Source organism: Molothrus aeneus, chromosome 22 (assembly GCF_037042795.1).
Source record: "Molothrus aeneus isolate 106 chromosome 22, BPBGC_Maene_1.0, whole genome shotgun sequence".
In the NCBI taxonomy this organism is placed as follows: domain Eukaryota; kingdom Metazoa; phylum Chordata; class Aves; order Passeriformes; family Icteridae; genus Molothrus; species Molothrus aeneus.
Window position 1 is genome coordinate 7,787,903 of NC_089667.1, and position 20,938 is coordinate 7,808,840.

The window sequence follows — 20,938 nt, forward strand, 5'->3', positions numbered from 1 at the left end:
TGGGAGGGTGGACTGTAGGAGAATAGAGATAGTGCTTGAAGGTAATCTCACTCCTGGGGAGTAGCAGCTGTACTAATTACCAAAGAGTAGGAACAGCCCTGCCCTTAATAGGGCACAGCTGTGTCCAATAAGGATGGGTGTTATAAAAGAGTGGGTTAGGAGAGCTGGAGTTTGTTGGCTGTGCTGCGAGGAAGAAGGGTCAGGTGGTCATATAGAAGAAAGAAAAAAGGAGTCAGTGTTGCAAGAAGCTGCCCGTGGGAACTCCCAGAGAGAAGGCACGTAAGTTTTACAGTAAGATAACAAACTAACGGTGACAGTTTCCATCCACCATGGATTGGTGCCAAGCACCAACACCAACAATTGGTGGCCCGTAGAGGGATTGATCCTGACAGGTACATGTAGGGCACCATGCAGGGGGATGGAACCACAGTATTGCACAGCAAGGGATCCTTGCTGGCAACCAGAAAGAGGAAAGTGATCAATGCCTGCTTTGGAAAGGTGAGGTTCACCCCACCCCTTTACCAGCTAACAAAGGGCTGGGTGATGGGTTCATGCCAGGGGTTGGATTCAAGACCCATCAGACCCATCCTCTGTCATGGTCCCCAAGACATTGTCAGTGGGAGTTGCAGATGTTCCTTGCTGAGCTGAACCTCTGGCCTGCAGGTGAGAAATTGTCATTTTGATACGAGAGCATTTTGAGGAGCAGCTCTCCGTTGTGCAGTCTTGTGAGGGGTCTGGAGCTTGCATCTCTGCTGTAATGTCTGGAGGCATGTGCTGATGGTGGGGTCAGTGCTTGAGCTGCAGCAATGGTCGGGTCTGTGTATGCCTCAGCAGCCCTTGGAGCTGGCTGGCCTCGGGGAGTGCTGGCTGCCATAGGCAGGGCTGCACACCCTCTCCAGCCTGAGCACATGGTGAGCATCCACCAGTCTGTGGAGACCTGAGCACATGGTGAGCATCCACCAGTCTGTGGAGACCTGAGCACATGGTGAGCATCCACCAGTCTGTGGAGACCTGAGCACATGGTGAGCATCCACCAGTCTGTGGAGACCTGAGGCATGATGCCGGCAGGGCCGGGGCTGGAGCACAGCTGTGCTGCATGTGCTGCTGTGGGGCAGGAGCACTTCTCTGGAGCGATGAAATCAGCGGGTGTGGCCAGGATTCCTCAGCTCCCGGCGGAGCTGTCTGGTGGCTGATTTATGGTGGTGTTATTGCCAGGACCATGGCGTTGTCCCAGCAACTGCAGTGCAGCCCCCACTGTCCCTCGCCTGGGTGGGATGGGGCTGGCTGGGTCTCCCCCACTCAGTTGTCAGCCCCAGACCGGGAGGCAGAGGCCAGGAATAGGCTCCTCATTCGCCTCTGGCTTCGTGCAGGAGACAGGCTCCCCCTTCCCAGCGGAAGGGCTGGTTGTTTACTAGGGCAGAGGGTGTGGGAAGGGGTGAGCGCACCCTGAGTGCCTTAGCAGATGGGGAGCAAGCAGGCAGCCAAGTTGGCTGGAGGCTGCGATGCTCTGCTGTGAGCACCCTTAGCTCGGCCACTCAGGCTTCCTCCGTGACTCATCCAGCCAGCCACAAGTGGGGATGAGAGGCCGTGCAAGGGGATGCCATGCGCCTGTCTCTGCCATGCTGTTGCTTCATCCCAGCATGGCTGGTACTGCATGGCGTGGCTTGCCAGTCTGTGCTCCTGTGAGCACAGTCTGAATGTCCCTGTCCTGGCCGTGGCACACAGTGCAGCTCTGGGCCCAGCTGGTACCTGCTGTGGGGTGAGTCAGGATGTGCTGTGCCCAGCTTAGGTCTGGGTGGGCAACAGCAGGTCAGGCAGGAGTGGACCCCCTGAGCACCCCTGCCCTCGTGGCTTGGGGCAGGCAGGCAGATTGCAGCCCGTGGGCAGCGGGATGCAGGGGGGAGCACGCTGGGGCAGCGTGTCTGTGTGCAGCTGGCTCTGCATCGGTGAGGCTGGGCATCCTCCCAGGTGAGGCTTTTGGCCGTGCCAGGTGAAGAAAGGGGCTTTTGTCTTCCAGGAGGCCAGGGCTGAGTAGGCAGCCCTGCGCGGGGTGCACGAGGGCCGTGGGCTGTTCGGCGGTAACCGAGCCCGACCCCTTGGCATTTGCTGCCTCCACCGCTTCCCACGGCGGGAACAAGCGGCGCGTTCTGCAGGCGGCGGCGGGAGAAGAAAGGCCGCCTTGTCCGTCCGAGCAGTGGGGCGCCGGCTGGGGCGGCCGCGCTCCCGCCCCGCATTCCTGCAGCAGAGCGGCTGGAGAGGGGCTGCATCCCCAGCAGCACGGGCTGGGCTGACGCGGGCGTTCCCTGGGTGCTGACGAGACAGGTGAGGGGCTCTGTTGGAGGGCAGTGTTGCGGGACTGGGGGCGTTGGGAACCGATGGGATGCCAGGGTCACCCTCCAGCTCATGGGCAGGCAGGGCTGCTTGTGAAGTGGGGGGTGTTGGGTGGAGAGTTTGAGCAGCAGGCAGCAGAATCGGAGACGATCCCCCCAGGTGGCCGGGATGGGGGTCCTCCATGGTTCTTGCCAGGTCCCACCAGTACAACCATGCTGGGAAGGAGTTAACGCCGACACAAGATCCCACCCTGGCCCCGCTCCCTTCCTCTGCAGCAGCCTGGCCCCTCCTGGCTTTTCCCCTTCCTGAACATTGTGACGGGACGTAGGTGTAAGTGAGGGGCAGGGGCTAAGCAGGGCCGCGGGGTCTCCAGATGCTGGGAAGTGCGGCACCCCAGTGCCTGGGGAACATGGGCACCCTGCCACGGAGGGTCCCGCTCGGCACCAGGACCAGGCGGCAGGTAAGGGAGAGCAGGGATCCTTCCTCGGCAGCCGGCGAGCACTCGGGAACTGCTCTGGGGGTACCTTATCTCTAGGCACCCCCTTCCCCTAGCTGAGCTGTCCCCATCCCACGTGGTGTGGCTGTAGTCCCCACGGAGCCCTTGCTGTGGGGCCAGTCCTGCTGTTGCAGGAGGCGCCCGGGTTTCATCCAGGTCCTGCATCCCACGCCTGGTGTTTTCCAGCGTTTCATTTTTTCCAGAGTGTGTAATAGCCGTTCGCTCGCCCCCGCAGCTGAGCCCGGTGCTGGACGAGCGGGGGGGACCCTCCAGGGGCTGGCTGGACGGGCGGCGATGCTGGCGAGAGCCGAGCCCGGGGCTCCTCCTGGCGGCCCCGGCCCCGGCGTCTCCTAACGGGGATGGAGCACTATCCCATCTACACTGCCCGGGAAGGGTTAAGCCCAGTCAGCTAGTCCAGGGCGGAAGGGAGGGACGTAGGGAGCAGCAGACGGTAAATTTAGATCCTCGGAGCGTCCCGACATGGCGTGAGTGCCGGGTGACGGAAATTGTTCCTCCTCGAGTTGCCTCCCACTCACGCAGAGAATGTGTGGCAGCATGGCCGTTCCATGGGTGGTGGCCCTGCCTGCTGGCCACATGGGCAAGGGTATGAAACACTCGGCATGTGCACTATGAGCTGCTGCTGGACGGTGGGAGCAGAGGCATGTGCCTGGGCACTGGTGGCATGGACAGGGGTGCCCAGGTGTGCCACACACGGCAGGCAGGTGTTGCTGGGGTCAGCCAGAACCTGTGCTTGCTTGTGTGTGCTTTTCCAATGACAGCCATTGGGGTCTGGCTGCCCACAGCTCCTGGCATTTAAAGCATGCATTTCCAACACCATGCCCCCAAAACTGAGTGCATGTGTAGTTTTCCTTCCCGGACTGTGTCTTTTCCTGATGCCTGGCACATGCATGAGTCTCCCCGGGTGGATGGGGATGTGTGCCTAGGTAGGATTCGTGCCTTGGCAGGCAGTGATGCTCACTGGCTTCAGGCAGCTGCTGACATGATGAAGACAGGAGCTCAGGATGGCAAATGCTGGTTTGGAATGTGTAGGGTTTGTGCTCAGGCTGCTGTCCAGGATGTGCAGGAAAAATACATCAAGGCCATGCCCAGTGTGGTCACTTGTTCTGCCATTCTGTTTCTTCTGGCAGCCCGTGTCCGGTACCATCCGACGCCTCCAGGAAGGCACCATGGAGGCATCTGGCAGGACCCCCACCAGCCCAACCCGCAGAGTCCAGACTGTCATCCAGGTGAGCACGCAGCATCACAGGACCTCTGCTCTGTGGGAACAGGGGAATCTGACTGGGATTCCTCTGCAGTCAGCCCCACCACTGGCACCGCCCTCCAGCCTCTCCCCAGTCTCAGCCAATCCTATTATGGGATCCTCAGCAAAGCCCATTGAGCTAAGCGGCTGGCAGTTGGGATCCTCTTAGATGCAGCCCATGCCCCATAGATCTCCAGCTCCCCTCAGCTTGCCTCAGCTTCCCGGGATAGGTAGCACAGGCAGGAGAGCCCTACTTTCCTGCGTCTTGCCGCTGGACAGTCCTCTGGCATATGTCTGGCATTGATCCTGGTTATGTGGCTGTTTCGGAGCAGCTCAGCCAGGTGGGCAGTGCAGGGGACTGGGCTGCAGCTGCAGGAGCTGTGAGCATCCCTCCTTCTCCTACAGAACAGTCCCCTGGACCTGATTGACACGGGCAAGGGGCTGAAAGTGCAGACAGAGAAGCCACATTTGGTGAGCCTGGGCAGCGGTCGGCTCAGCACTGCCGTCACACTCCTGCCGCTGGAGGAAGGTGAGTGCCAGGGCGTCTCCACGGGCACGCTGGTGACAGAGACACTGAGATACCGTCTCTGCTGGCAGGGAGGACCACCGTTGGCACGGCTGGGACCGACATCGTCCTGCAGGGCGCCGGGCTGGCGCCCCAGCACTGCTACATCGAGAATGTGCGAGGGACACTCACCCTGCACCCCTGTGGCAACGCCTGTGCCATCGACGGCGTGCCGCTGCAGCGGCCCACGCACCTCACCCAAGGTAGGAGCTGTGCTCACCGGAGCCTTTGCCTGTGGAGTTGTGCAGTTGAGTATTGGGGTATTTGAGGAGCCATCCTGTAACTGCATATCCCAGCTAGCATCCTTCTGGCCTCTATGCTCTGCGGTGGGAACCTGCCGGGTCCTGGCAGAGTTTGGGAGCTGGCCTTGCTGCGTGTGTCAAGTGAGGTGGGAAGGGAGAGACCCGGGTGGGCTTTGAAGAACAGCGGAGATGCTGAGCCAACTTTGGGAAGGGAGATGACCGAGGAAAACACCTCGGCTGTCCTCCCGGATGGCTGCCGGGACAGTGCTGGTCTGCCTGCGTGGCTACGGGGCTCGGACCCGGCCGGCCCCCAGGGCCGCTCCCGGGAGCGTGGACAAAGCTGCAGGCTCTTCCCACGCGATCCCCGCCCCTGCCCGGCTCCCGAGTCGCTTCCCGGGGAGGACCCTCGGGCGGGGCGGGCGAGGCCCGGCCCCCCGCCCCTCCCCGGGGGCGGCGCGGCGCTGCCCGGGCGGTGGCGGCGGCGGTGGCGGTGTCGAGGTGAGTGTGGTGCTGCGGCCACGCGTGTCCGCGCCGGGCGGGGCTCGCTCCCGTTCCTCCGGGGTCACGGAGCCGGAACGCTCCGCAGGCGGTGGCGCTGCGCTCCCCCGCGCCTGCCCCCGTGGCTCCGGGAAGGGGGGACCCACCCGCGTGGGCGCTGCCCCCGCGGGGACAATGGGAGCCACGTGGCCGCGGGGAAGGCTCCGGCGCGACGCCCGCGGGGTGCTGGGGTCTCGCCGGTGCCACAGCAGGCTGCGAGGTGCGGGCAGGGCTCAGCCGAGCCGCCCATCCTCCTGTCCCCGGGGGCAGGCAGGGACGCGATAGAGCAGGGACAGCATCTGTGCAGGGCCCCAGCGGAATGGACTGCGGGGCTGTCAGGCCGACGCTTGTGGTGCAGTTTGGTGTTTATTCGCTTTGCCGGGGCGACCTGTGGCTCTACTGATGCCGGCACGAGGGGAAGGAAGGCACAGGGCAGTGATGCATCTCTCCGGGACAGCCGCTGCCACGCTGGGCGTCGGCACTGCTCCCTGGCGGGCGGGCTGCCCTCGTTGGGCCGGGGTGAGCAGGACTCCGTCCCGCCCTGGCGCTCAGAGAGGGGAGCCAGGCCCCCCGGACGGCGACAGCAGTTAGTCTGTAGTGCCTCTCGCTCTTGCTGAGAGCTGGGCTGACGGGTGCTTCAAAAAACACGTCCCCTCCGGCGAGGGATTTTCAGCAGCGGCTGTTGGTATGGAGCGAGCCTCTCCCCAGAGCCCTGGCAGGCGCTTCAAAGTGGGGTGTGTCGGCAGCAGCCCGCCTCCTCGCCGCCTGATGCTCCCCGCTGCCAGCACATGCCTCCCCAGCACCGCGGGCAGCAGGTGAACCACGGCGAGCGCCCGCGGCTCCGCTCCCTTTCCCTTCCTCAGGTGCCTTCCTCCTCGGGGCTGCTCGGCAGCCTTGCCCCAAGAGGGCTGCTGCTTTGGGCCAAGAAGAGACGCTTTGCAAGCAGGGACAGGAGCTGTCTTGTCTGCAGCTGGCAGCCACGCAAGCCCTGGAGTGCCGCCAGCTCCCCTGCGGCCCCCGGCGGGGACCCCAGCTGTGCCTGCTCTGGGATGCGCTGCCGGCAGCTGCTGTGCTGACCTGGATTTCAGCCTCCCCTAAGCCTCTGCTGACAGCAGGAGCCCTCTCCCTTCCCGAGGGCGGTGCATCTTGGGGCGAGCAATGCCCGACTGCCTCCCTGCACTCTCTGGAACCACTCTGATATTGCCGGCTAGCAGCTGAGCCCTCTCTCCTCTCTCCCAAGGGTGCACCATCTGCCTGGGCCAGGCCACCTTCCTCCGCTTCAACCACCCTGCTGAGGCCAAGTGGATTAAGAGCATGATCCCCGCGGGGGGCAGGAACCCATCGGCTCTCTATGGGCTTCCAGCAAGTAGGTGACCCCCCCTTGTCCCTGGTGGGGCAGGGCAGATGCTGAAGTGCTCCCTGACCCATCAGCCTTCCCAGTGCCCAATGCTCTCCCAGCCCTGTCCTGTTGCACTCAGGCTCACGCCCGGCTGTGCTGTGCCATCCATCAGCTCAGCACGGTATGGCAGCTGCACTGGTATTTGTTAATGATTAATATCCCCTCAAAGAGGTTGACTGTGGGGGCACTGAGGCATGGCTTTCACTTCTGCCCAGCCTGGCCATGGCAGAGCCATCGCCCGTCGGAGCCCCCCCATTGCTTGGAGGCGGGTGTTTATGTGCTGGGGCTGTGAAGGCCATTCTTCTGGCTGCTGCCCTTCATCTCATGAGCTTATCTTGCTGTGTCTGCCTGTCCGTGGAGCAGTGGGCCAGGAGCCAGTACTGTGCCTGGTTCCTGGGGATGTCCAAATCTCCAGCACTGATCCCTGGGCTGGTAGCCCTTATCCCTGCCCCAACCAGCACGCCCTGGCACAGGGAGAGGAGCTTGGCTGCCTTCCCGTGCCACGTGTGTGTTGGGAAGGCAGCATGCCTGCAGCTGGGGACGGGAGGAGGGGCACAGGGAGGTGCTGTGGCCGAGGAGCATCATGCAACCAAGCAGCATCCCGTGTGGGCCCTGCGTGCTCACTCTCTGCCACGCAGGACAGGGTGGGATCACGCTGACAGGGCTGTGGCACATCTTCCCAGGATGAAGGCAGTGCCAACTGCCGTGGGGAGCTGCTGGGTGCCAGGGGGTGACGCAGCCCGGGTGGCACGCTGTCCTGGCTGGGCTCCACGCTGCTGCCATTTGCTGGTCCCCTGAGTGACAGGCACATCGGTGCTGCGCAGGGAGCACGGGGCAGCCCAGGCAGGAGCACCCTGGCCGGGGTGTGGGGAGGCTGTGGGCGACCTGGTGGTTGGTCTGGACAGGCTGCAGGTCAGCAGCTTTTGGCTATTGCATCTCTGGCCCCTTGCTGGGAAGCCAGAGTGTGCAGGGGGCAAGTGGTGGGTGCCAGTGGGGGCTGAGGGCAGCTGCTCTCCAGGGAGTGGAGCAGGGAGCTTCGACGCAGGGAGGGTGGCTGTCCTCTCAGGTTTCTGTCTCCTGGGTGATGGGACTAGCAGGATTCCAGCCTCCTCCCTGTCCCGGCTGGAGGGGGAAAGGGGGCAGCGGGGTGCAGCAGAGAGGGGCTGCTACCCAGCTCTGACTCTTACACCCAGGTGTAAGAATGATGCCAGGCTGCCCCATAGGACCCAACCCAGGCAGGGGCTGCGGTGGAGTCACACCACCCTGATGCCTTCTCCTTTGTTTCCCTGCAGAATCCGAGGCCCTGGTGAATGGTGGCCACCAGCTGTCAGAGCGTGGGTGTCACAGCCACAGCTCCCTTGTCAGCTCCATAGAGAAGGACCTGCAGGACATCATGGACTCACTGGTGCTGGAGGAGTCCGCATCCCCTGGCATCCAGAAGCCGCCTGCCTGTGGCCGATCCCCCCTCTCCCCTGTGGTGAACGGGGGTGGCCGCTGCCTCCTGTCCCCTCCACCCAGCCCTGGGGCTGCCTCAGGGGGCTCCAGCTATGAGAACTTCTCTCCCCTCTCCTCCCCAGCCAGCAGCAGTAGCTACACCAGCCCCTCACTCAGCAGCCAAGAGCAAGGCCCAGCCGTGCCGCCCCCTCTCCCACTGCGCTCCTCCAGCTACAACCATACTGTCCAGCCCCCTGCTCTGCCTGCTGGGGGTTCTGGTGAGCCCTGGCCAGCTGAGAGGCTCGGGGACCACCGGGGGGGCAGCCCTCGGCTGATGCCCAGGGTGGCGCCGCGGCCACGGGTGGCCCTGCAGGAGCGGCCCCCCAGTCCCTTCCGGGAGCCACGGGACTCTCTGGCCCCCGGCCGGCAGCCCACCAGCAGGGCAGCCCCAGAGGCCCGGCTGCAGCCCCCCGAGAGCCCACGGCTTGCCCGGAGGAACCTTGAGAGCATGCGGGAGCTGCCTCCCCTGAGTCCCTCCTTGTCACGCCGGGCTGCCAGCCCCCGGCTGGCCCCTGACACCCCCTCCCCGCAGCCCCGGCTGGGCAGGGAGGTGCCTGGCAGTCCCCGTGCCAGGCGCAAGGGCCCAGAGGAGTCAAAAGGTGCTGGGGGTCCTTCACCCCCGCTGCTGTCAGAGAACCCCACGCGCCGTCCCAGTTTCAGTACTTGCCTGAGCCCCACATATGGGCTGGGCTCCCCAGCTGTGCCCTCGCCCCGGCAGAGCCCCCGCGCCCCCAGGAAGCCTTTGGGGGACCCACGGCTGCCAGCAGGCTCACGGGAGCGCAAGAACAGCATCACTGAGATCAGTGACAACGAGGATGAACTGCTAGAGTACCATCGGCGGCAGCGGCAGGAGCGGGTTCGGGAGCAGGAGATGGAGCGCCTGGTGAGCCTTGGGGCTGGGAGGGGACACGTTTGACTGTGGGACACCCTCTTAGCAAATAGTTGTTGTTGTTTGCTGCTTTGAAACCTGGCCTTTGCCTCTTGGGGATTTGCCACAGCTGCCATGCTCCCAGCTTATCCAAGGGGATTATGGCCAGGAGCAGCCATCGGTGCTCAGTAGCTCTCTGGGAATACAAAGCCCCCGGGTTACAGCAGCCTGTGGAAGCTGGTAGGGCTGGCATGTCCCCAGGGCTACTGGCCAAAATGGTGGTGCCCCTTGCAAAACTCTCCACATCTTGTCCATCCCTGCCAGGGCCCATCTGCTGGTGGTGGTGCCGTGGCTCTGTGGACATTGCATCTATATTTAGGGCTGATGGAGTTTTTATGGGACTGGCATCTGCCTGGATGAGGTTTGCCGTGTCTCTGGCAGTCCTGCAGGCCGGGCTGAGCTGCCAGGGCTGTGTTTGCTCAGCCCTGACTCATGCCTGGCGCAGGCAGCCTGAGTCACTGCCTGGAAATAGCGGCGGCGCTCGGCAGCCGGCACTGCTGCCTGTCATTAGTCTGTCTCCAGCTCCAGCACATCGCGTGCCTGCCTCTGCTGTGGGGTCGAGCTGGCTGCATTGTGCTTTGTAATGTTGCCTGCCCACCCCACCGTGCGGGGCCGTATTCTGATGGCCACCATTGGCACAGGGCTCTGTCTGCTCCTGCCACAGCACATGCTGGATGGGGACCATTCTTTCTTACAGGAGCGGCAGCGCCTGGAGACCATCCTGAACCTCTGTGCTGAGTACACCAAGACAGACGGCACTGAGCCCGGTGACACGCACAGGCTCCTGGCTGGTGACACGGATGCTGGCCAGTGGGTGCCCAGGGATGCCATGGCTCTGGGCCACACTGTTGAAGAGCTGCAGCAGAGGGAGAGTGTGGAGAGATCAGATGAGGAGAATCTGAAGGAGGAGTGCAGCAGCACTGAGAGTACCCACCACGAGGTAAGGGGACATCTGTGCCGTTCTGTTCCATACCATGCTGCACAGTGCCATGCCAATCAGCCCCTTCCACAGCACGAGAAGCTGACAGGACCCCGGGCCAAGGAGGCACAGCGGCTGGAGGAGGAGCGTGCCGGTGTCCTCGGACGCCTGGACCAGCTGAAGGGTCGTGTCAAGGAGCTTGAGCAGCAGCTGCAGGAGACATCGCGAGAGGTGAGAGCTCAGGGGACACTGCTGGGTCCCCTGCTGCTTGCTGCCCTCACCAGTCAGCACTAAACCCTAAGGGTATGAGCTAGATCCAGCAGGAGCAGCAATCCTGACTGTGCTTTGTCTGTGCAGGCAGAGATGGAGCGGGCACTGCTGCAGGGTGAGCGGGAGTCAGAGGTGGTGCGGCTGCGGCAGGAGCAGGAGGCAGCGCAGCAGCTGCAGGAGAAGCTCTCCAGCCTGGACGCCAGCATCCGCAAGGAGCGGGACAAGGTGAGCCCTGTCACAGGTTCCCACTGTCACCAGCTGTGCCATACCCTCCCTGGCACTCACAGCCCGTGCTGCAATGTCTCATGCTGCAGCCTTCCCCTGCAGACGTGTTCTCCAGACCCTGGGCTCCGCAGAGGCTTTGGGGAGCAGCCCCTGTGGTTTGCATTGTAGGGGGATCTGTCTGTCTGTCTGTCTGGGCTTGGTCAAACAGCCCTGCTGGAGGAGAGCACAGCCAACGTTCAGGAAGCATTTCAGCTGCTGCCTGTTGCTCTGGCAGGGAGACTGGTGTGAGGCTTTCCAGAGGCTGCTGCCTGCAGTGGGCAGTGCCGGAGCAGAGGCCTTGGCTCTCCCCATTACCTGTCCTCGCTGGGGAACTGTGTCTTGCAGCAAGTCACCTCACTCTGCTGCGCCTTCATGAGTGATGGCAGCTGTTGCTGTAGTGTTTGGCTTGCTGGCGGTGGCTGGAAAACCACTGCAGTGTTTATCTTGGTGGGTTTAGGAGGGGGTCCTGGCCCCCTTTGCCCGATATTGCCTGTAGTGCAGTTACTGCCTGAAGGCACCCATGGCGCTGCCTACGTGGGATGTTTGTCCCAGCTTCTGGTTGCTGGCTGTCCCACAGCCTTGCAGGCAGTGTGGCATGGCCTTGTTGACAGGAAAGCTGCTGGGATCCAGTCCCTGCTGCCTGAGGCCATTGTCCCGTGCAGCCTATGCCAAGGTCCCACCAGCAGCTCTGTGCCACCCTCATGTGGCATCAGTGTCCCTTGGGGTCTGGCCTGCCCCGTGGCTGTGGTTGTGGGTGCCAGGGCTGTTGGGGTGCCTGTGGCCTGGCAGAGTGGCCATTGGTGCCTCCCAGTGATGCTCCTACAGCATTTGGGGGTTTTGTTCTGGTTTTGGTCTTCCAGCCCTTTGTAGGTATCTTCTGTAGCCAGGGACAGCCTCATGCAGAGCCAGGAGAGGAGCACAGGGGAAGCCCTCTCCCAGCCTCTCTGCTGACCTAACCACCCACTTTCCTAACCCATCTGCACTACTCACACTAACAGTGCCTGCTCTGAACTCTGCCGTCACCTCTGACATCTCTGCACATCTAGGAGCCCCCAGGCAATCCACTGCTCCTCTCTTGGGGCATCTGCCTGTACCAGCCTTGCCTCCTTGCCAGCATGTCCCCTCGTAGCCCTTTTCATGATGTCCCATCTCTGTGTGGAACACAGCAGCAAGCATTTCTCAATGCCAAGCCCCCATAAGGTACCGCCAACCCTGTGGGTGGTTCCCCTATGCCAGTGCCATGTTGCTGGCCCCATTTTACTGCTCCTGTGGCCAGGCCCCTCATCCCAGCCGAGGAGTCAGTGTCTGCTCTGCTGCTGGCTCATCATAGCCTGAGCATCTCTTGCTGGACCACAGCCTCCTTTTTTCACTGCTGCCCTCTCCTTCTAATGGATGAGGGTGGTCCATGACCTCAGGCTGCATTCAGGACCTGCAGTCCCTAACTGGTAGCAGTTAACAAATCCAGTTAGTGGTTATTGTGATGCAGCTGTGTGCAGGATTGGGATGACTTGAACCATACTATCAGTGTTGATCTTTTTGCTGCCTGCAAGTTTGTTCTTGGAAACACAAAGCTGAGGTCAGAGGCTGGCTGTAACTCCTCTAACACTGCTCAGCCAGCTCCTGTGTCTCTTGATCTCTGGATCCCCCTGTAGCTGCCATGCTGTTCCTTCTCCTGAGCCCCCTCTGTCTCCAGCTGAGCTCCTCTCTAACTCACAGCTTCTGCATGGCGCCCATTTGAGAAGTGTGTCTTCTTTCTTTTTTTTTTTTCCTTTTTCTTTTCCTTTTTTTTTTTTTTTTTTTGTCTTGTTCTCCCCTAATTCAGGAAAGGGCAAAGGTTGATGCTGAAAGGAAGGAGCTAGAGCAACTCCAGGCGCTTTACCATGAGTCGAAGAGCCACCTTGCTAAGTGCCCCGAGTCAATGCGGGAGCAATTGCAGGAGCAGATGCGAAGGGTCAGTGTCTCCCCCCACCCCTCCCGGACCATGGCCCACCTCCCTCCGCTCCAGCTTAGGCCAGCTCTTCCCTGCCAGCCGGGCTGCACTGGGAGCGTCGCGCCCGGGCTGGAGGCGGCTGGCACCGGGCACCACCGTCCTGGTAAGCTTGCCACTCGCCCGGGGCGCGGGAGAGCTCGGCGGAGCTCCTCGGGACCCGCTCGGCAGAGCTCCTCGGGACGGGCAGGGCACCAGCATGGACCCTGCCCTGCAAGGAGGGCAGGCTGGGGAGCCTTGGGGGCTGCTGCATCCTCATCTGGCTGCCTCCAACTATATCCTGAGAATGTTCATTTACACAGTGATGTTGATACATGTTACTGCTAGTCCTCAGCATTTTTTCCTATTACCTGGTGTTTTCTGGAAGTGGTTGACTTTCCCCAGCCCATGGCTAGTGCCTGCTCAGATAAACCCACATTGCCACAGCCTGCTCCGGCCAGGCACTCACATTCTGGATGAGGGTCTGGTGTAGAGCGGGCAGGGGGGCGCTGAAGCTGTGTCTGCGTGTGGGAGCCCTCAGGAGCCAGCACATCAGTGCTGTGTCACTGGCTGCCCATCTCATGGAGCAGGTGAAACACATCCCCGTGGGGTGCATGGCACACCGGCTGCCAGGGTGGCACTGGCAGGCCTGATCTGAGCGCTGCCATGTGCTGTCGGTGCATGAAGGCTGGAAGGACACATGGGAGTTTGTCCAGCATGGTGCTTGTCTGTTGGGGCTTTGCCACCTGCAGGCTTGGTGATGCAGTGTTGCTGTTGGTGGTTGCGCTGGTGTTTTGTTACCTGTCAGGGCACGGCTTTAGCCCATGTGTGGTTCAGCAGGGGCAGCTGGTCTCCGAGGGCTGGCGAAACCCCTGGCTGTGGCAGGCTCATCTCATGGGGGTGACTGCTCTGTGCTGGCCAGTTCTGGGTGCCTCCATTGCCTTCTTCTGTCTGCAGACACTCCTGTCAGAATCTCTCATGTTTCTGATGCCCAGCAGAGAGCAAAACTGCCTGCCTGCCACACCAGGCACAGGGGACAGGCTTGGCCACCAGCTCTTGTTCCTGGCCAGCACCAGTAGGATGTGGAGGCATGGCAGGAGGCTTTGCTGTGGGAGACCTGCCTGCAGGATGTGGAGGTGCCCATCCAGTGAGTCTGATCCGCTCACAGTGCTCTCGTGTGTTCAAAGGAGGCAGAGGCACTGGAGACGGAGGCCAAGCTGTTTGAGGACCTGGAGTTCCAGCAGCTGGAGCGAGAGAGCCACCTGGAAGAGGAGCGCGAGGCGCGAGGGCAGCAGCTGCTGCAGAGCCGGGCCGAGTGCCACCGCAGCATCGCCCGCAGGAAGGTGGGCATGGCAGGGGGAGTTCCGTGGGGCTGTGCCCCTGGGCCAGGCTGCATCCCAGGGCTCACCAGCATCTCTGCTGCCACTCCCCAGGAGCGGGTGGCTGCCCTGGATGCCCAGGCTGCCCAGATCCGGCTGCAGAGTGCGCAGGAGGCCGAGCGCCTGGCCAGGGAGCGCAGCAGCGTCCTGCAGCTCCTGCAGAAGGTAAGGCCCTGACTGTAATGCAGCTCCTGCAGAAGGTAATGGCCTGACTGTGTGCTCCTGGGGGGGCTCAAGGCAGGGGACCAGATCCTGCCAGCTCTTGACAGGTTTGCTGGCAGGCAGGGAGAGCTGCCATGGGGTGCCAGTAGCCATCAGCTGCCTCTGACCTCTCCTCTCCCTGTGCAGGAGAAGGAGAAGCTCGTGTCTCTGGAGAGGCGATACCAGCTTGTCACAGGTGGCAGGAGCTTCCCAAAAATGTCCTCAGCTCTCCGAGAGGTAAGTTGGTAGAGAGGAGGCTGTGGTCCTTAGAGCTGCTCTCTCTCCTAAGCTGCAGCCATCAGTGAGAACGAGCCTTGTGCACCACCAGCTTTGCTCTGCAGCAGTTCCCAAGTACCTTCTGGCCAGAGCCAGGTGCTTCCACCTGCTCAAAGTCTCTCCATGGGCTGCAGAGGTTGGGAGGGAGGAAGGGGAAATGCAACAGAGCAGCACATGGGACAGGATTGCTTAGGGTCCCATCACTGCTGGAGAGCAAGTGTGGGGATGTCTTGGTGCTGGTCCAGGGGACTTCTAGGTGGGAGTGAGTTGCCCCATTACCTTGCTCACGGCTCTGAATGGGGAGCCACAACCATGATGCCCTTAGGGACTGTGGTACTGCCTGACTTGCTGCTGGTAAGAGGCACAAGATGGCAGAGTCCCCTCGTGCCTGCCTGCAGTGGGACTCCTGCTGCTGCCACCTTGCTATCTCTGCCCACCTTGCCTACGTGACCTTTACCCTTCAACAGGAGACCCTCCATATCTCAGAACCTTATGAGCTGTTGGAGGGACCTAAGCCCCTGAGCCCCCTGCCAGCAGCAGCTGCCTCCTTAGCTTCTCCTGCCACCTACTCCTACCCTAAGGCACAAGAGGTAACTAACTAGAGGGACTAGCTGCATGTGCTTGCTCACTTACCCCTCCTTGGCTGAGACCCCTTTTGTGGCCTAATGGCACCCCCAGGCAGCAGGGCAGCCCCACAGCAGCATGGCTGGAGCATTTGTCATACAGATCTCTGGCAGCTGTGCTCATTAACACTCAGTCCTTGATTCCAGGTGCTCTCCTGAGCCTGCTGGGCATCCCAGTTCCTGCCACTGCCCCCTAACTTAATCCTGGTGCAGTGGTTTCCCCCTTGCTCACTGCTTGCCATCTGGCTGGGCACCTCCTGACAGCATCCTGTAGGGTCCTGCTAGCATGGCTTTCCCAAAATAAGAGCAAGTCCCCAGCTTTAGCATATTTGGCTCAGAAAGGATGAGGAAGTGGATTTTAAGCTGGCCCAGCACAGCTCGAGGTGCCTCCCCCAGTGCTGCTGCACTAGGGAGGACTTGTGGCCTGTGGAAGACCCTGAGGCATCCCTGCCCCTCGTAGGCACTCGGCAAAGCTGCACTGAAGGCTGGAGCAAGATGGGTGCCAGCACACCCAGCCCAGCTTGAGCACCCCAAGGTGCTGCACGCTGGGGACACCATGGGCAGCAGGGCAGGACTGGGGAGGCAGGGTTGGGGCAGGAATGCACAGGGAGGCTTGCTCCCACTGTGCAGTCAGTGCCATGATGCCAGCACATGGGTCTAACTCTTCTTCTTCTCCCTTGCCATGGATTTCTAGGAGTACATGAGGCTGTCTGACGTTTTCAGGTTCTGCAGTAATGCACATGGCCCCAGCCTGGACACTAAAGCTTCTGCTGCTGCCCCTGCTGCCGCTCAGAGCTCTTTCTTGCTTGCTGTAGCTCCCGCAGCCAACGAGGTACCTGCCCCAGAGCATGCTCGGGTTTGCTCCCTCGGGTTGCCTCCAGGCAGGGAGGCAGCTGCGGCCCCCCCGTGTGCCCTGGGGCCTGGAGCCACATCTCTCTGGGGTCAGGACACTTGTCTGGCTGCAGCTGAGTGGGGAGCAGAGGCTCCAGCTGCCCGGTCTCCTTGCTGGAGTGCACTTCTCGCCTGCTCTGGATGCAGTGGCAGGGCAGGAGCAGAGTGGGTGCCCAGCAGTGGGAGGGGCAGCCCTTTGTTTGTTGGCTGCAGTCCTGGCTGCTTGTCTCAAGCGAGGAGGATGCAGAGCAGGCCCGACCCAGTGCCCAGCAGCAGGGTGGCTGCTGCACCGACTGCTTTTCCTCCCGGGACAATGAACCTTCCTGTGGGGGTTGGAGCTGCCTGCTTGTTCCTCTGTGCCTGCTTGCCCCAGCTCTTAACCTGGTTCAATCTGCTTCTCTCTGCCCAGTATGTGACCGTAGAGCAGCTCTCAGGTATCCTGGGCAGCCTCCACACCCCTGCTGCTTCCCTGCTGGGCTGTACCCCTCCGGCTCCTTCATCCTCAGGCTGTGCTCCTCCTCTTCCATCTCTCCCTTCTCCCTTCATCTCTGCAGAGGTTGGTGCCCTGTTTCCCTCCCTTTGGCCCCTTGTACTCTCCCTGGGAGGTGATGGAGATGCATGGGAAGGGGTGAGCTGCAGATGGAGCTGAGCAGCAGCTCAGGCTCTTGACACTCCACACACCCTTGGCTGTCCTGCCTGCTGCTCCACTGCCCCCAGGGCAGGGGGTCTTTGTGCTTGATCAGTTCTCACATTCTCTTGAGCAGCAAACAGCTCCTACAGCTGCTGGGACTTAGCCAGGGAGTGCACAGGATCCCCAGGGGTCTGCGTGTTAAGTTCTGGGGGAGTGGTGCAGGCATAGGCAGGAATGCTTCAACCTCTTCTCTGTGCATCTGTCCCTCTTGCTGCATTTGTCCTTCATCCTTTCTCACGCAGCCTCTCTCTCCAGATGGAGCAGCAGCTGTTGGGAGGCCCTGTGTGTCTCCCGGCTCTTGATTTAGAGAAGTGGTACCAGGAGGTTATGGCTGGCTTTGAGACCTCCTCTTCCTCTGTCTCTCCTTCTTCTTCCCCTCCTCCACTTCCAGCTAAAGCTCACTCCTCTCACAAGGCTCTGCAGGTAATCCTGGCTCTCTGCTGCCGAGGCTCAGGCTTTGGGGCCGCTGGTTGTGGCCAGAGTGGGGCAGTGTGGGGACGTTCCTGTGGACCCTGGACCCTGAGTGCCACTGGGGCTCTGGCTGCCACTGCAGGCAAAGGCAGAGCTGTGGCTTAGGGTAGGCAGTCTCTGCCTCCTCTTGGGCTGCATTCCCTTGCCAGGATGGCACTGACACAGAGCAGGATCTGGGGAGCCATCTGTCTAGGGGGACTTTTGCAGTTCCCCCATGTCTCTGTCATTCTGTGTCTCTGTGCTCAGGTCTATCGTGCAAAAGCAGAGGCTGGTGCTGGTGTCCTCACCCCTCGGATGAAGAGTGGGACCCCTTCGTCCTCGCAGCTCAACCTCTCCGTGCTGGAGCGCAGCCCCTCCCCCAAGGTATGGCTGGCAGGGGACCCAGGCACCCTGGCCATGGCTCACACCTGCCTGGTGCCAGCCCCCATCCCCATCCTTGCAGCTGACCACCCACTGTCCTGCCCAGGGCCCCCCCAGCCCGGCAGGCAGCCTGTCCCGCAACCTGGTGGCCACGCTGCAGGACATCGAGACCAAGCGCCAGCTGGCCCTGCAGCAGAAGGGTGAGCTCTGCCTCTGTGTCCTGGCTCTGGGGGGTGGTGGGACTTTGGGAGACGCTCTCCCTGCTGCCACTTGGGCAATGGAGAAGGGAGCCTGGCCGAGGGTGGCGACAGCAGCAATGCTCCAGCAGGATGCAGTGCCTCTCTCACAGTCTCTTGCTTTTCCCCCCCTCTCTTTCCTCCTGACCCCTCCACCTGACGGCCCATCTCCAGCCAAGCTGCTCCCAGCAGAGCCCTTGCAGCCAGGCAATCTACCAGGTAGAGACGTGGGGTGACTTGGACTGCCTAGAGCAGCCCAGAGGCAGCAGCATGGCTGTTTGCTGGCACCTTCTGCTATACATAAGAGGGGCATGACCAGTCCAGGACGCCAGGTGCATCTCAACATCTGCTAAGAGACAAGCCTGTGCTTCCCTAGCCTGCAAATGCTTTGCCCTGCTTGTTCCTTACCAGCCTGGTGCATGTGCCCCCTGCTCCTGCCCAGACAGGTTGCAGTGCTTGCCAGAGAGTTGTGACCGCAGCTCCCACCTCTGCCCCTACCATGCCTTCGTGGTTCCACCTGTGCCTGTAGTGTCTTCTGCCTGTGCCACCCCCTTTGCCCACCATGCTGTGGCTCTGAATGTGACACATTTAACTTGGTGTTGTAATCTTGCTGTGGCACAGGTCGGCAGGTGATCGAGGAGCAGAAACGGCGGCTGGCAGAGCTGAAGCAGAAAGCGGCTGCCGAGGCGCAGTCCCAGTGGGAAGCCCTGCATGGGCAGCCCCCCTTCCCCACTGCCTTTCCCCGGCTTGTGCACCACTCCATCCTCCACCACAGCCGTCCCCATGGTGCCGGACCGCGGGCTGAGGAGCTGGACCATGCCTATGACACGCTCAGCCTGGAGAGCTCAGACAGCATGGACACCAGCATCTCCATCGGCAACAACTCTGCGTGCTCGCCTGACAATATCTCCAGGTAATCCTGGGGCCAGCTCCTATGGCCAGGGGACAGCTTGCTCTGCTGGTGTGCTGCTGGCTCAAGGTCCTTCCTGCTGGGCCGGCAGCTGTGGCTGTTTTGCAGTGCCAGCGGGATGGAGACAGGGAGGATTGAGGAGATGGAGAAGATGCTGAAGGAGGCACACGAGGAGAAGTCGCGGTTGATGGAGTCCCGGGTGAGTGGGGGCACCAGCACGGTGGCTGGGTGGCAAGCAGGACTCCAGTGCTTGGGGCTGAGTGCCTGTGCGTGCTGGCAGGAGCGGGAGATGGAGCTGCGGCAGCAGGCGCTGGAGGACGAGCGCTGGCGGCGGGAGCAGCTGGAACGCCGGCTGCAGGATGAGACCACGCGGCGGCAGAAGCTGGTGGAGAAAGAGGTCAAGCTGCGGGAGAAGCACTTCTCACAGGTGTGAGGCAGGCTGCCGTGCCCCTCTCTCAGCCTGGACAGTGAGGCACACCCAGTTTGCTGCTGCTGTCCCAGCTCGCAGCAGAGGGACGTGGCTCTTGTCACTGTCGGTGGCCTTTGCAGGGCTGTGTTGCTTTTCCAGGCTCGTCCCCTGACACGGTACCTCCCCATCCGCAAGGAGGATTTCAACCTGCGGCTGCACATCGAGTCCTCGGGCCACAGTGTTGACACCTGCTACCACATCATCCTGACAGAGAAGATGTGCAAGGGCTACCTGGTCAAGATGGGCGGGAAGATCAAATCTTGGAAGAAGCGCTGGTTTGTCTTTGACCGCATGAAGCGCACCCTCTCCTACTATGTGGGTGAGTCCTGATGCCACCTTGTGCCCCCTCCCCATGCCATCACCCACAGACCACAACAATTCCCTCTCTTGGGCAGATAAACATGAGACAAAGCTGAAGGGTGTTATCTACTTCCAAGCCATTGAAGAGGTTTACTATGACCACCTCCGCAGTGCAGCCAAGGTGAGAGCTGGGCACTGCCCCTGCTGTGCTGTCTGCTGGCAGCCCCTGTGGGTGTCCCCATTCTCCTGCCCTCTGTCATGCTGGTCGGGGGTGGCAAGAGCAGTGTGTGCCAGGGGTGCTCCTGGAATGGCCCCTGATGGTGCCAGCCTCAGGGCACCGAGGGCAGGACCCCAGTGCTGAGCTTTTTGGGGGACCAGGAGGGGATTGCTGCTGCTCAGAGGGGAACAGAGTGCTGATTTCATCCTCCCCTCCAGAGCCCCAACCCTGCGCTCACTTTCTGTGTCAAGACCCACGACCGACTCTACTACATGGTGGCACCGTCAGCCGAGGCCATGCGCATCTGGATGGACGTCATTGTCACTGGGGCAGAGGGCTATACCCAGTTCATGAACTGAGGACGGTGCTGTGCATCCCAGATCCACCAGCGGCATGGACTTGTGAGCCTCCCAAGCAGCGAGGAGCTCCTGAGGGACCATGGTCCCTGCTACGCCTCCTGCCAAGGGCTGTGCATACCGACATTGTGGAACTGCGTTGGGCACAGCTGGGTGGTCCTGAGTGTTGCCTGTCCAGGCAAGGGAATAAGGTTCTTTTTATGCTGACTTTCTAGAAACAGACTTTATTGGAACAATATCAAAGTGCTGAAATGTAAAAAGCTGCCAAAGAGCTGCTGGGACCTGAGCCCTCTGCCTTGGGGAGGTGCTGGTTTTGAGGCTGATGCTGATTGTTGCTGCCACAGTGTTCCGGGGAAGGAGACGGTGAGGGCCCCCCAGCCCCGTGCGGCCAGGATGTCCCACTGTGTAGACTCAGACCCCTTTTGTAAACCTTTTATAATTTCGGAGCATTGTCCCCTGTGCTGGGGCCGGATGGGTGTTGTGGCGCTGACTGCCCGGTCTTAAAGCATTTGTGAAACAGGCTCTCCCTTCTGCATGGACTCTGAACTGGCAGCACGGTACAGACGGACCGGGGTCTGCCCCGGGGCTGGGGGGGTCTGGTCAGGGCTGGGAGGGAGCTGAAGGGCACGGCATCGAGACCAGAGATCGCGGGCACCGCGGCAAGGGCCAGGAGCCACCAGCGCGAAGCGACCGGAACATGGGGACGGGGAGAGGCCAATGGAAGGGGCGCGGAGCCCGAAAGAGGAAGGGGTCTGGGGCCGCAGCGGGCCCGGCTGGGTCCACGCGAGCCGTGCCCAGCCCGAGCCGAGCCGAGCCGAGCCGAGCGAGGGCGGCCCCGGGGCGGGGCATGGGGGCGTGGTTCACGAGGAGGCGTGGCTCGGCGGCG

General features: G+C 61.7%; 1 protein-coding gene across 1 annotated transcript; it reads left to right on the top strand.

Moving 5' to 3' along the window:
• Positions 1-1,640: 1,640 nt before the first annotated feature.
• PHLDB1 (pleckstrin homology like domain family B member 1) lies at positions 1,641-20,574 on the top strand. The gene is given in 30 exon segments (XM_066564299.1): positions 1,641-1,647; positions 1,862-1,946; positions 2,018-2,244; positions 2,247-2,288; positions 2,291-2,322; positions 3,976-4,074; positions 4,494-4,617; positions 4,686-4,856; positions 6,673-6,798; positions 8,124-9,208; positions 9,951-10,193; positions 10,266-10,403; positions 10,530-10,667; positions 12,529-12,657; positions 13,860-14,015; positions 14,106-14,216; positions 14,400-14,489; positions 14,996-15,118; positions 15,846-15,983; positions 16,452-16,598; positions 16,989-17,156; positions 17,451-17,567; positions 17,671-17,764; positions 17,975-18,019; positions 18,422-18,713; positions 18,819-18,909; positions 18,991-19,137; positions 19,279-19,498; positions 19,575-19,660; positions 19,915-20,574. Coding segments are annotated over 30 exon segments (4,812 nt in total). The 3' UTR covers positions 20,056-20,574.
• The last annotated feature ends 364 nt before the right edge of the window (positions 20,575-20,938 follow it).